Here is a 13,202-nt window from a genome sequence, read left to right as displayed (position 1 = left end):
AACTTTTCAGACTGCTCTCCAAATGCAATTGAATAGCTAGCTGTACAACTTAATTGTCAATTTCTAGTTTATTAAATATATTAGTTTATAGATGTTGTGTTACGTTCGTACTCAATTTGATATATTTTACGACTTTCTTCTCGCTCACATTTTTAGTACTTACACATATAATTGTTTTGATATCATCTTATGAAGAATCCATAGCTAAATAATAATAATAGCGTGAGGGAGTGCGGTGGGTAGAAATGCTACTGTATCTTATTTCCTGTAAACAATAGAATTATCTAGGATGAAAGGAGACTGACAAAGATCAAATGACAAACATGTATCTATCTATGTTTGCTGCGAGCGTGTGTGCTGAAGCAACACAAACGGGTAAGTTTGACCATGGTACCACTAAGACCAGTCAACAGATTTTTCTAGCGCTACGCTAGTCCTTCCAATGGAATATCTTAATTTGACAGTCAGATCGCTCTGTGAGCAGTGTTCCTGTCAGACTTAGGTGTTCTAAATTTTCTGGGGTTTACACAAAGGGATGTGTTTGCCCTGATGTTTCACTGAGGTTAATAACTTGACCAATTACCAGAGTCCGCTAATGTTGCGCTAGTCCTTCCAATGGAATATCTTAATTTGACAGTCGGATCGCTCTGTCAGTAGTGTTCCTGTCAGACTTCGGTGTTCTACATCTTCTGGGGTTTACACAAAAGGATGGGTTTGCCCGGTGTCTCACTGAGGGTAGTAACTTGACCAATTAACAGAGTCCGCTAATGTTGCCCTAGTCCTTCCAATGGAAGTTCCTCAATTGACAGTCGGATCGCTCTGTGAGCAGTGTTCCTGTCAGACTTCGGTGTTCTACATTTTCTGGGGTTTACACAAAGGGATGGGTTTGCCCGGATGTCTCACTGAGGGTAGTAACTTAGACCAGTCAACAGAGTTCGCTAATGTTGCGCTAGTCCCTCCAATGGAAGTTCCTAATTTAACAGTCGGATCGCCCTGTGAGCAGTGAAGTTTCTGATGTTCACGTATTGCTTTGGTTTCCCTTTGGGTACTGCTAAACTTTTGATGAGCTGAGATTCAAACAGGCTATTTCCATAGATATATTGATTGATAAACCATATTAATTATAATGTTTTACTACTTTTAAATTCGTTATTTAGTTTGTTAACGTTGGTAGACGGTAATTCGAGGCACCATCGTGAGTGTGAGTATAGATCATCAGCTAACCTTAGTAGCCACGGACTACTGATTTATCAGCTGGCAGAAAGAGTTGTGATGGGACAAGATACCTTTACATCACTATTGCACACATGGCCGACGTAAACATGTTTGACATGTTTTCAAGTCAGAAGATAGTACGTTAAATTATTATGTGAAGTTTCCAGATATTTAGCATAACGTTTGAAATTACGTAAGTAAGTATAAGTAGTTCATGACTGAATTAATACTCTTATTTAGACATTCAATCATATATCTCTATTACCGGATACCAACAGTCAGTCTCTATCTGTGATTGTAGTGCCGTGTACTGAGTTTGTCTTATTTCAACGGAATCATATAATCACTATTTATGAGTTATTTATTGTTACTTGTAATCTAGAAGGTAATATCCACGTACTGCAATATTACATGGTACTTTCAGTGGAAATATTACAATAATGTTTATTTACCAGGCATTAATGCTCGATATTGACAATATAGAATCTGGAAATTATATTATAACAACCCCTAAAACAAAACAAAAATATATAAAAAAAGGTTTTCGTCAATATATGAAGCTTTGTAGCAATTTAAAGCAGGAAATTCGGTACAATTTTTAACAATATCCAAGTAAAAGCAGTCAAAAACTAAAAATGTGTTTTAATAAATGACATTTTTGAAAAGAAATCAAATTTAATAAGATCAAATGTTTTATATAAAATATTAATAAGAAATTTTCTCCAGGTCTCTTCGTATACATACTGTAGAAAATTCACATTAATTTTACCGTTTTTATTTGGGTCTTTCTTATAATATGTCCGAAAATTATATCCACAACTCTTCGAGGAAAATATGTTGTCTAAAAAAAGGTATCCTACACAGCTATAAAAATTTGGTAAACATATTATCCCGACCTAACACCGATTGACACTCACTGTCTTTCCGCTCATTAGTTGTGGCGTTGGAATTCAAGTTTTTCTCGGAGTACAGAATAACAGTGAGCAGTCCGCTGTACGCTGCTGTGTAGGCAGTCTAATTTATGTAATCTACAAAAATTTGGCATGTGCCAAATCTAAGAAAATTGTTTTACATAAATCACAAAATTTTAATTTATAATAAGTTTGAGATTTAATACAATTAGGTAACAGAAAAGTATTACTATAACTCGTACACTTACAGTAATTTAATTCTATGTAAATAGTTTTAACATATACTTCAACTTTAACCTATGTACTTACATTACAATGAAATGAGAAACTAATAACCACAAATTACAAAACGCCAGTATTTAATTCTTTATTGATGTAATTTTCTCTGTTATTTTAAGTAGCTAGTGGTCTTTATGAATGTGACATTGCTTTAAAACACATTATTGTATATCTTTAACAATGACAAAGACTGGTTTATTCGATTGTATTTTACTGGATATTTTAGAAGTATAGTGTATTGTGGATATAGGACTTTTATTTTGAACAAAACAACTTAAAAACGAGTATATTACTATAAAAAAAACGCACGTAGACTGCTTCTTAAGATAGGTTGCCCCTGTTCGTCTACTTCTGAACGGCAACCAGAGAAACTAGACCATCTACAAGGTACCAAAAGCTTTACCTATGTATTGGTTTACGTGCAGTGCCACTTTTTCTACAATCAGGGCTCCGGGTATTATAGCCTTAACTGTTCAACTCGTCAATTACATTTAAATAAGAAAACAAGCTAGGCCTACGTAAGTATAGTCTACAAGCCTACAGCCAATGTGCACTTTATAAGTTCATAACTGGGCTTTTCTTCAAATCGATAGAGAAATTTACCCCAAGAAATAAATCGATCTTAGTCAGCCACGCTAATTTGAGTCAGTCGCCAGAGGTCAAATTGGGAGGGTATAAAAGGGTTAAAAACATAAAATAATAATTTTGTCTTTGGTTATTGTTGTCCTAGCTTGATGCGTTAAAAGTCAATCGTAAGACACCTAAATATATGTTAAATTAGCTCACCATATAAAGGCCCTTAAAGTGTCGAATATCGGTCACTTTATCCAAACGGTGATACGTGTATACGCATTACATTTCTTTACGTGACTGACGTTTAGTTTTCAGTGTCATGCTAAAAATATATGATCTGAGAAAAAAACTATAATTTCATACTTTTATCTCTCTTGATAACCCCCCCCCCCCCAATTTTGACCTTCACTGAAACTACAGTGGGTGAGGGATGATCAGTTTCTTTCTTAGGGAAGATTACACTATCGGTTTCATGATTATGTACAGTTCACATTGGCTCTAGGCTCCTAGACTAATCTGGCTTGTATTATGGTGGCTCTGTCATAATCTTGTGCTTTTTTATGCAAAAAGATTTCGTTTTTTAATGCAAATTAATAGTTTTTGAAGTAGCACCATTAGTTTTTTCTACCTATGTTTAAATATAAGTGAAAATCGTTTCTTTCTTCAGAGCAAATGTAACGAAAAATTCCAAACTAAATAATAAAATTAATTTGGTTGTTAATAAAAACGATCTAATAACTAAACTATATAAATCATTTATGTATTACAAAGGCATTCAACTTGGAGGCACCATTAGTATACTAAACATAATTTTAGTATTGTTAATTTTTATATATTGAATTTGAGTTGGTCTAGATGACATTGAGACAGTCCTATAATACTATAAATACAAAAGTGAGTTTGTTGTTTGTTATGCTTTCACCCGTAAACTATTCAACCGATTGTACTGGATTTTACTTGGACATTTTTGGAGTCCCTGGTATAAGTATAGGACTATTCTTATTTCGATGATCCCTCCAAGCTATGGTCCACTTGTCTCTAAAGGAGCGAAAAATCCCATCTTTGCCTCTAAAGTTGCAAAACGTTAATTAAAAGAGCCTGTTAAATATAATCAACTTGTCTGTGTAAAAATAGTATTATGATACCACAACCATTTTTCACATTAGTTAATTTGTTAATAGTGACAACACTTCTTTTTTCGACCTTTTCTGCAACCGCTGTTGAGCAGAAAATTAAAATTTTTAGTAAAAATGTACTTTTAACTATACATGGTATCAAATATTATTTAAGTAGGCAGCGTTTGGTAAGTATTGCAATTCAAATATAATTGACAAAGTTGTTATTAACTGTTTCTATAAAATTAAAGACTGCTAAAACCCCATCTTAGTTGCCTTTTTACAGAGTAGGCTTCTCAGACCTGTGTATTTTTATTGATCGGGAAACAAGACCAAATCGACTATGGAACAAAAAATAATCAATCCGAAGTTAGTTACAATGGCCATAAATATACACTTATAACACATATGATTTTTAAGTGACCACAAAGTGTGATTGAGTTTATGTTTTGATGATATTTTTTATAATTTTCAGATAAACAACATCACTATGTGAAACATCAACAACTGAAGTAACCCATGGCCTGTTAATTCAAAAACCGACATGGAGAACTTTGAAAAATTTGGTTCATTAGGCAAAGGCTCACGGAATAGTAAACAAATATCGAATAATAACCAATCGCAGTACTCCTCACATACAGAGGGTGATAGTTCTTATATGTACACAGCTAAAGCACAAGATGCAAGTTTTTCATCACCACAATCAACAGATTTCGCTTCAGATGCGATCAGTTCGGGTCAGAGTGGAAGGATCTCTGCCCATAATACCCGGCGCATCGACAGACCTAATGAGAACATCAAGCTGATGCCGTTTAAAGTCAAAGATGTTATGCAAATGATCAACAACAATCCGGCGTACAGGGACAAATCTCCTGTGATGATCAACATGAAGGAACATGATATTGACCGTTTGATTGAACAGCAGCGAAATGGAAACCTCATGAGGTTGGGAGCGTCACCACAGCAGTCTTTGAAGGAGTCAATTCGAGAAAGTCCAATGTCAATGTCAATGAGACAATCTGAAGAAGAAAAATCTAGTCAAAAAAGTCCTGCCTCGTACGGAATAATATCGAATGATGAAGTCCTTCGGTCCTCAAGAACTTCGGCTAAACAAGCGCCCCAACCGAGAAAGCCTCCTCTGGGGGAAGCTCAGACACAGCAAGTATTCGCAATGACTGGAGAAGCTGTCGGCTCAAGAGGATTCAGAGTACAGAAGTCACATAAGAGAAAACCAAGAGCCAGATCAAGAAAAGTCACTCCTGTAAGAAGACCAAGATCGAGAAAACGTCCACGATCTAGGGTAAGAAGCAGATCGAGACGACGAAGATCGAGACCTACGAAGATTGTTCGAGCTCGTTCAAGAAGAAGGTCTCCTGTCGTGGTTAAAAAACGCAGGTATCTTCCTGCCATGGATTATTGTTGCAATCCCTATCCAATGTGTGACAACACCTGCACAGTGACATTTCCAACTGCTAGATCGTATAGGTCCCCACCCTATAGGTCCCCGCGACGTAGATCCCCGCGACGTAGATCTCCTCCCGCTAAATACATACAAAGTAGAGCAGCCTTGGGAAATCCAGTACCGTCTAGGAATAGAATATTTTTAAGGGACCAAAGTCGTTCTGAAAATAGACCAGTCATTATGAACCCAACATATTTGCCGAATGTGCTAGGGGTAACGCATTCAGGAATGTCAATTACTTGTGATTGTAATCTCTGTGAGGAAAAATTGCAGTTCATTCAGCCCGGGATATGTACAAAGAGGAAGGATATATGGACCAATGAGTACGCGATCATTCCAAAAAAACAAATTAATTTAATCGATCCCTGCGAAGAGTTGGATCCCTTGATTTATCCACGAGCAGACAATCCGTGTATCCGAGACGGTCATGGAAACCCCCTCACAGACTGTATAGGAAGACCTCTAAGAGATCCCGTTGGTAAAAAGTTTCTAAGTTTCTCTGCTGACGGTAGCGTACTGGATACTAGTGTTAGGGGAAACTTTTACACCGGGCAACCTCCACTTTGTGTGAAATGCCCACTTCCCACAAATACTTGTGCTCCGGACGCGACACACAATTGGTGGATGAGCTGCGGCTATCCCGTCCAGCCAGACATGAGCCCCTTTTACCGACAAGTTCTAGCGACAGACCATTTTCAACGGAGACTATAATAATAAAATTTATAATGTAAACTTGTACTAAAAATTAAACATATGTGCTTCAAAAGTTTCTTACTTATTGCCCAAGTCTCAATGCACACTATACTTATGCTACCTCTACTAATTTTAAGATAGAATATACACATCAAGTTTAATGAGTAGAATCCTCATTCTAAATGGAAGCATATACATTATATAACAGTACTACAACATTATCACTGGTATTGCATAACTATTCATTTCTTCTATAACTGTAACCTATTAATGAATCAGTAATAATAAATTATAAGTATTGAATTCCATGAAAATAAAAAAATGTCCATGATAACGTTTTTAAATTATGAAAGTACTGAACCATTGAAACATAATCTGCATCTTCACTGATGAAAACAAGTGTGATCGTACTCTCTTACATGGCAAACAAATAAAATTTCATGATCTTCATATATTATACTGTCTATCATAATCAATCAAAATTATAATGATCATACTTTATTATATCCTACATGGTTTTAATACTTCTAATATGCATAGTATTGCAATTAAACTTGATTGCCAATAATGTTCAGACATGTTGACATTAATTCAACAGAAACTAGAAACTAAGTAAGTTCAACGACTAAGTACTATCTAAATACGATTTTGTTACTCTACAGTCATTATTATAAAAACAAATTTATACAGGATGAGTCACTTAAGGTGGCTTAGATTTTTTTAGGAGAACGTTTAGAGCAAGGAAGAAACAAATTGCAACCCTCCTAAAATCACATACAGGAAATTTACGTAAAATATTTTCATCAAAGTTAAGGAACAGAATGTGCCCAAATTAGAAATCCCAGTTTCGATGTCAAATTTTTCAATTTCAATCTGTGGTATTCAGATGTTATTTTAAAGATATATTCAATAGAAGTAACTTTGTGAAGTTTGTTTAAAAAAGATTTCAAAATGGCGGATCAAAACATACGAGTATATAATATTTAATTGATTACATTGCCAGGGATGATAGCCTTTCTTGACCCATGGACGATCTTGACAAGTTTCAAGTGAGAAAACTCCTTTCTGAGCTTGCTAAAGTAACAGGTAGTCAGTAAAATTCTATACGCATTGCTTTGGGAAGTGGATTTTGAATCATGTTAATAAATCTAAAAATTCCCACAGCTGTTTCCACCTCAGCCGGTATGAGTACACGAAGAATCATCCTTTTCTTCTTCTTCAAAACTTAGAAACGATTCTAGGTCTTTACGTTTTTGAAATAATTTGTTTTCTTTTACTGCTTTTAGTTCTTTGATACAACATGATACAAAAATCCAAACATAGGATCGTAATTGGCAATTTGTTCAAACTTTATTTGCAAGAAACATGGTGCAGTGTCTCCAATAGCAAAAAAATACTTCACTTTAAACGTTGTTCGGAGCAGACTTATACTCTATTTGGAAGTAAACATGGAGTAATAATTTTACACAATTAATTGTTAAGTAATAGTAATTGTAAATGGACTCAAATTTTTAAAAGGAATGATTAAATGTTTGTAATGGCTCAAAAATGAGCCTGCAAGGTACATTCAAAACCCTTGTATCAGCGTTCACCAGGGTGGTAGATTACACCCTTAATGAACGATGTGGTGATTTATTGACGTCCCTCATAGGTTACACCAACATGATGATCAGATTTTGTTGAATAGTGGGTGTGTCCCACGTTGATGCAGCATTATGTTGATGATCTAATTTATTGATGAATATAGGCCTCACATTGTTGGTGTCAATTTGTTGATAATCTAATGTTGGGTTAACAATGTTTTAGCAGCCCCTCCCCCCCACTTTGGTAGGACAATTATGTAGTTTAAACATCAGGATTGATGTTGTAGTAATAACTTTCATCCAAAGTCGGTTAAGCCAATTTTGTGGTACAAATTTACGTTCAATCAATTGGAAACGTACCAACTTGATTTGTTATATGTAATAAATCTTGTAATAAAAATATGCTCAAGAAGTTGCTGTGGATGTATTATTGTGTAATAAAAGTATTTATATAGTTTATAATAATAAAACAAGTTGATATTATACTTAGTGTATAGTAATTCTCAAAGTTCTATGACTAAACTCATTTCTTCAACATCCCACCTTGGAGCTTATGTATGACGAAATAGCATTATTTAATTTTACTTTAGTTCACTTTCATGAGGAATATTTGATTCAGTTATTAAATTTTGATTACAAATTCTTCATTTTGTTAAGACGTTATCATGTTATTGCAATTAAAATACAAACACAACTTATGTTGTTAGCAGGTGTCCAGATTTTGAAAAGTATTATTTACAATGATTTATAGAACTTCTCCTGATTATCACCTCAATTTAAAATGTAGTGTTAACAAATAAATATAACTCTCACTCCTGATTGACTTTTTTAACAGGTAATTTTGAAAGTACATGTTTCTAAACCAATTTGTTTGTAACATTACATCCTTACTCGCCATGATCTTGTTATCAACTGTCTCCCTGGCTTACTTACATGACTCCCTTACCCCCACTCTCTAGAGGCCTGGTCTCATCATATTATGGGAGCAGATTTAGTTAATATAAGTTTTAATTAATATTTTCAATTGGTTTAAATGTTTTTTTTATTTTAACCCTTTCCGCTCGGAGCGGTAATGTTAGAATGTCCACAGAGATCGGATGGGCAGCAGTGTTGGCCACCGCCATTTCCTCTAGCGCGCGCATTTATTTTTAGAGTTGCCGTCCTCAGAGATCGGATGGTCAGCTGTGCTGTCCGTTGAATAATCCTACTAGCGCTTGGATGGACAGCAGCGTTGACCACAAGTTATAAACTTTTTTTTATTCTGACGTATTTTGTTTTAATACAACACATTAATATCAATCAGCTGTTTCATTACAAAGCTTGGAAATTGATCATCTGGTCAATATTGCATTCTAGGCTTTCGTTTTAGCGCACTTTTAACCACATTGTCACTAGTGAGTTAACCTACACGCATTATTAGAACGGATGGTTTATTATTCTTAGTATTGTGCAATTTTATTAAATATTAGTGTAAATGAAGTATTGTAGATATCAGTGTAAATATAACTGTAAATATAAGTTTAAATTTATCAGTATTAATACCTGGTTTTACTGGTATTATTATAAATTACTGGTATAAGAGCTTGTTGGCGATGTAAGGAATAGAAATAAAAAAGGAAGACCATCCCAATTGCAAGACATTTCCCAACTAAATGGGAAACTTCATCCACCATATCCTCTTGAAGGTAGAAAAGTGAAGGATTGCGTCGTGTGTAGCAGCAGAGCACAAGGCGGCACCAGGAAAAGAGTGAAGTTTCATTGCAAAACTTGTGAAAATGAGCCCGGTCTTCACATCGGTGTTTGTTTTGAAAAGTACCATTCATCTCAGATATTTCATCAAGATGACAACTAGCCTGCAGTTAAATTTATATTCGGAACAATAATAAGCAGTTCACAATTTTATTTTTTATCATGTTATAATTATTTACTGTCACATTATTAATACTCATTGTAACTCATGTTAGTTTATAGAAATATAACATTTCCATTGTAATACTTTTCGACTACATTATTATTTACCTTTGGACATTTAAATCCATTTAACTTTTTAAAAGGCACAGTATCAATGACGCGGCGAAAATAAATCCGAGCTGGTGGGGACGCAACAATGACATGGGTGCTGTGTGCACGCGGGCGCCATAGTGGACAGCACCGCTGCCCATCCGATCTGAGTGGACAGTACGCGCTAAAATAATACGAGCCTACGAGAAGCCATATTTGGTCAGCACTGCTGCCCATCCGAGCGGAAAGGGTTAACATTTAAAAAATATTTATTCAGATAGCATGATGCAATAGTGATTTCCGCTACCCAAATTCACGAATAGTTGATCAAAATATGTTTTAGAGTAGATGTGAACCCACTATTACACAATTTCCAATATATCGGAAGTTTGCCATATTTTCTACAATTGACCTCTGATAGATTATAGACGTTACTCTCAAAAGGTTTGAATGTCGTTAGTATAAAATTAATATGTTTCGTGTGATTAAAAACAATAAGGTATTAAAACAGAGGTTTGTTACTTTGATAAATAAATAAGCAAGCAACGAATTAGGGTGAATAAATATGATAACAATGTTTACAATACAGAGAAGACTTTATTTCTTTACACACGGTTTGTGAATTACACATAGTAACATCTTTTATACCTAACAGCTATCTAAATCTTCCAATAAAATAGAAAATGTTATGAACAATTTTCTTTTAACAAAAAATAAAATAATTCTTGAAAACATTCAAGTAAAGAACCTAGCCAACGTATCAAGCTAATATAAGAACAATATCAGATAAAATATATCTTAGATTAAGAATAATATTGTAATAAAATTAAAAATAGTAATTTTTGTATATAACACAGCTGGCAAATAAGATCCAATCACATTTATTTACTCTTTAGTAAGCCTATTTGTACATAGTTATTTTTCAAACATATACAGATATTATAATTACACATGAATAAGTTTTAGGATAGATGTTCTGTTTTCACCTTGATTTCTAAAAACATAACAGTTTATGTCAAAGTTAAAATTGTTGAGTGAAACTAAAATTTATGGAACCTGGCAGTGAGGGTTAGTCTGCAGTTCAGATAAATTACTGCACTATACAGCTTAACACCAAAGCTTTGAAAGAATTAAGCATTAAACTATATGAAAAGCTTTAGTTTTCCTATAAATACATCTTTAACATCTCTTCCATTGTCATTCCCTTTTTATCATTTGATAATTTTATTCAATAAAATACTTAATCCATTGCTGTAATTATATTCAGCGAGCATAGTTGAAGAAGAAAGGAAACAAAGTTAGTAAGTTTTTTTTTATTCAAAGCATTAAATTTAAGTAAATTCATTTAAGGAACAACCTACTTATATGATATACACAAAAGTTTAAAACTATTTCCATTTGCTGTTCTCCCTACGTATTGCAACATCTCAGGAGTGGGTAGTTCAGTTTTGCCATGTGCCATCAGCCAGGTACTTTCTCAGAGACAGTAAGACTCTTAATTCACAAATGCTGTGGGGGCAAGGAAGTTAAAAGCAAAAAATATACATGTTACTTCCTCTTTAAAAACAATGAAAAAAAATAAATTAATAACATTCTGTGACACAAAAATAAAGCATTCACTCCCTGACTTTCAATTTCTTTAATAATGCAAATGAAATCAAAAGCTTTGGAAGACATTCATATCTTTTTTAGCTCCTATTCCCAAGATGGCAGCGTTAGAACAAGGACTACTAAACTTAATATTTACAAATAGCAATCTCCATCAATCACACAGCAAGTAAATGAACCAACAAAGTAAAATGAGTAAACTTTTTTACAAAGTTTAAATCCATTTCCATATGAAATAGCAAATGTTAGAAATAAAACAAACTTTTTTATCAAAACGTATTTTTTTATCCAAACTACCACTAATTTTGAGTTAGTTGACAAATTGACAGGAAAAACAATTAGAATATGAATTTTAAAATACATTGTTTGCATGAAACTAAAGCGTGGAAAATAGCTTTACTTTTCAGTTATACATGCTAAGATGCAGAAAACAATATGTATATGAATATATATATATATAAAGATTTTGTATTACAAAGTATTTAAAAACAAATTTACTAATTGCAAACAAATGCAATAAAACTAAATAAACATTTTACATAATTTCAGATTATTATTAAGATATTTAGATATTTCAATACAATCCTCTGTATTAATTCTAACAACAAGCATTTGGAAAACTTTACAATAACAAAGAGCTGAAAAATTCGGATGCAAAGTTTAGCAATTGATTTTTTTAAGTTTTAGGGTCCATAAAAATACAGAAATTTATAAATAACAGGCTATCTTGATTCTTTCCCTTTTCAAGACTTAATTTAAAGAAAGTTAGGTGTTTGTTTGTAGCAATTTCCTCACATAATTAGCATTTGCTAGCAAAATTTGAACGTTTACACCCCCTTTCTATGTTTTTTCTCGCAACTTTGTCCGTTCTCATCACATTACTTTTCAAACTCACACATCTCAATATTTGTTTAATATATGCTTAAAAGAAAACAGAAACATCGTCTTAGGAATTATTCATCTTATATCACAATCAATACAAATATGTCTCGTGTAAGACCTAAATTACTATTTACAACTTCATTTCTTCAAATTTTCTTTTTAAATAAAACAATAACATTTATAAGTATTTCACCTTGTGTGCTACTACATAAAATTAAATTTTCACAGATAAAACTAATCACTGTAGAACACAATATATGTACACAAGCAACATTTGTATACAAAATAAAAACGCATTACAAGAGTAATGACAACTTCACAAGAATCTCTAGTAAATACTGTAAAACCCCAATAATCAGAACTTAAATTATCGAAAACCTGGGTTATTGAAAAAAGTAGTAAAACTATATCAGTAGCCTTGAATCGAGAAGAAATAAATCACTTGGGCAAGTGGCAACCACAATGAGCACAATATCCAACCTCCTCGCCAATGTTCGCAGAAAAGGACAACAGAACCCTCCCACCAACCCAGCTTTCACTACCCATGCGCCCAGACATAACTATACCGCCAGTAGATATGTCACCCCTTCCCACAGCACATATTTATTATAAATAAAAATAATAATTTCATTGATCTCGATTTTGTCAATAATTATTCATCAATCAGTTCAGAATAAGAATACACATTAAATAAAATTATAATACACAATACAGCATTGTATTTTTTCACACCACATTGCAATTCGTTAAGTAATCTCCAAAACCCTCCGACATACATGTTAAGATAATAGTGTGATATTGCAACTATAACGCGATACAAAAAAAAGTATAACTGAAGATTTCCGATTAAAAAAAAAAAAAAATTGATATTTACTTTATG

General features: G+C 33.4%; 1 protein-coding gene across 2 annotated transcripts; it reads left to right on the top strand.

Moving 5' to 3' along the window:
- The first annotated feature begins 1,265 nt into the window (after nucleotides 1-1,265).
- On the top strand, nucleotides 1,266-6,321 carry LOC124356951. Of its 2 annotated transcripts, none has more exons than XM_046808284.1 (2): nucleotides 1,266-1,408; nucleotides 4,569-6,321. In XM_046808284.1, exon 2 carries the CDS (start codon nucleotides 4,638-4,640, stop codon nucleotides 6,264-6,266), a length of 1,629 nt encoding a protein of 542 aa, XP_046664240.1. In that variant the 5' UTR covers nucleotides 1,266-1,408; nucleotides 4,569-4,637; the 3' UTR covers nucleotides 6,267-6,321. The 2 variants fall into 2 exon arrangements, with proteins under 2 accessions (XP_046664240.1, XP_046664239.1); XM_046808283.1 differs by having other exon boundaries at nucleotides 1,266-1,412.
- Nucleotides 6,322-13,202: the final 6,881 nt, after the last annotated feature.

Source organism: Homalodisca vitripennis, chromosome 3 (assembly GCF_021130785.1).
Source record: "Homalodisca vitripennis isolate AUS2020 chromosome 3, UT_GWSS_2.1, whole genome shotgun sequence".
NCBI classification, from domain to species: domain Eukaryota; kingdom Metazoa; phylum Arthropoda; class Insecta; order Hemiptera; family Cicadellidae; genus Homalodisca; species Homalodisca vitripennis.
This window is presented reverse-complemented; position numbering and strand designations above follow the sequence as displayed.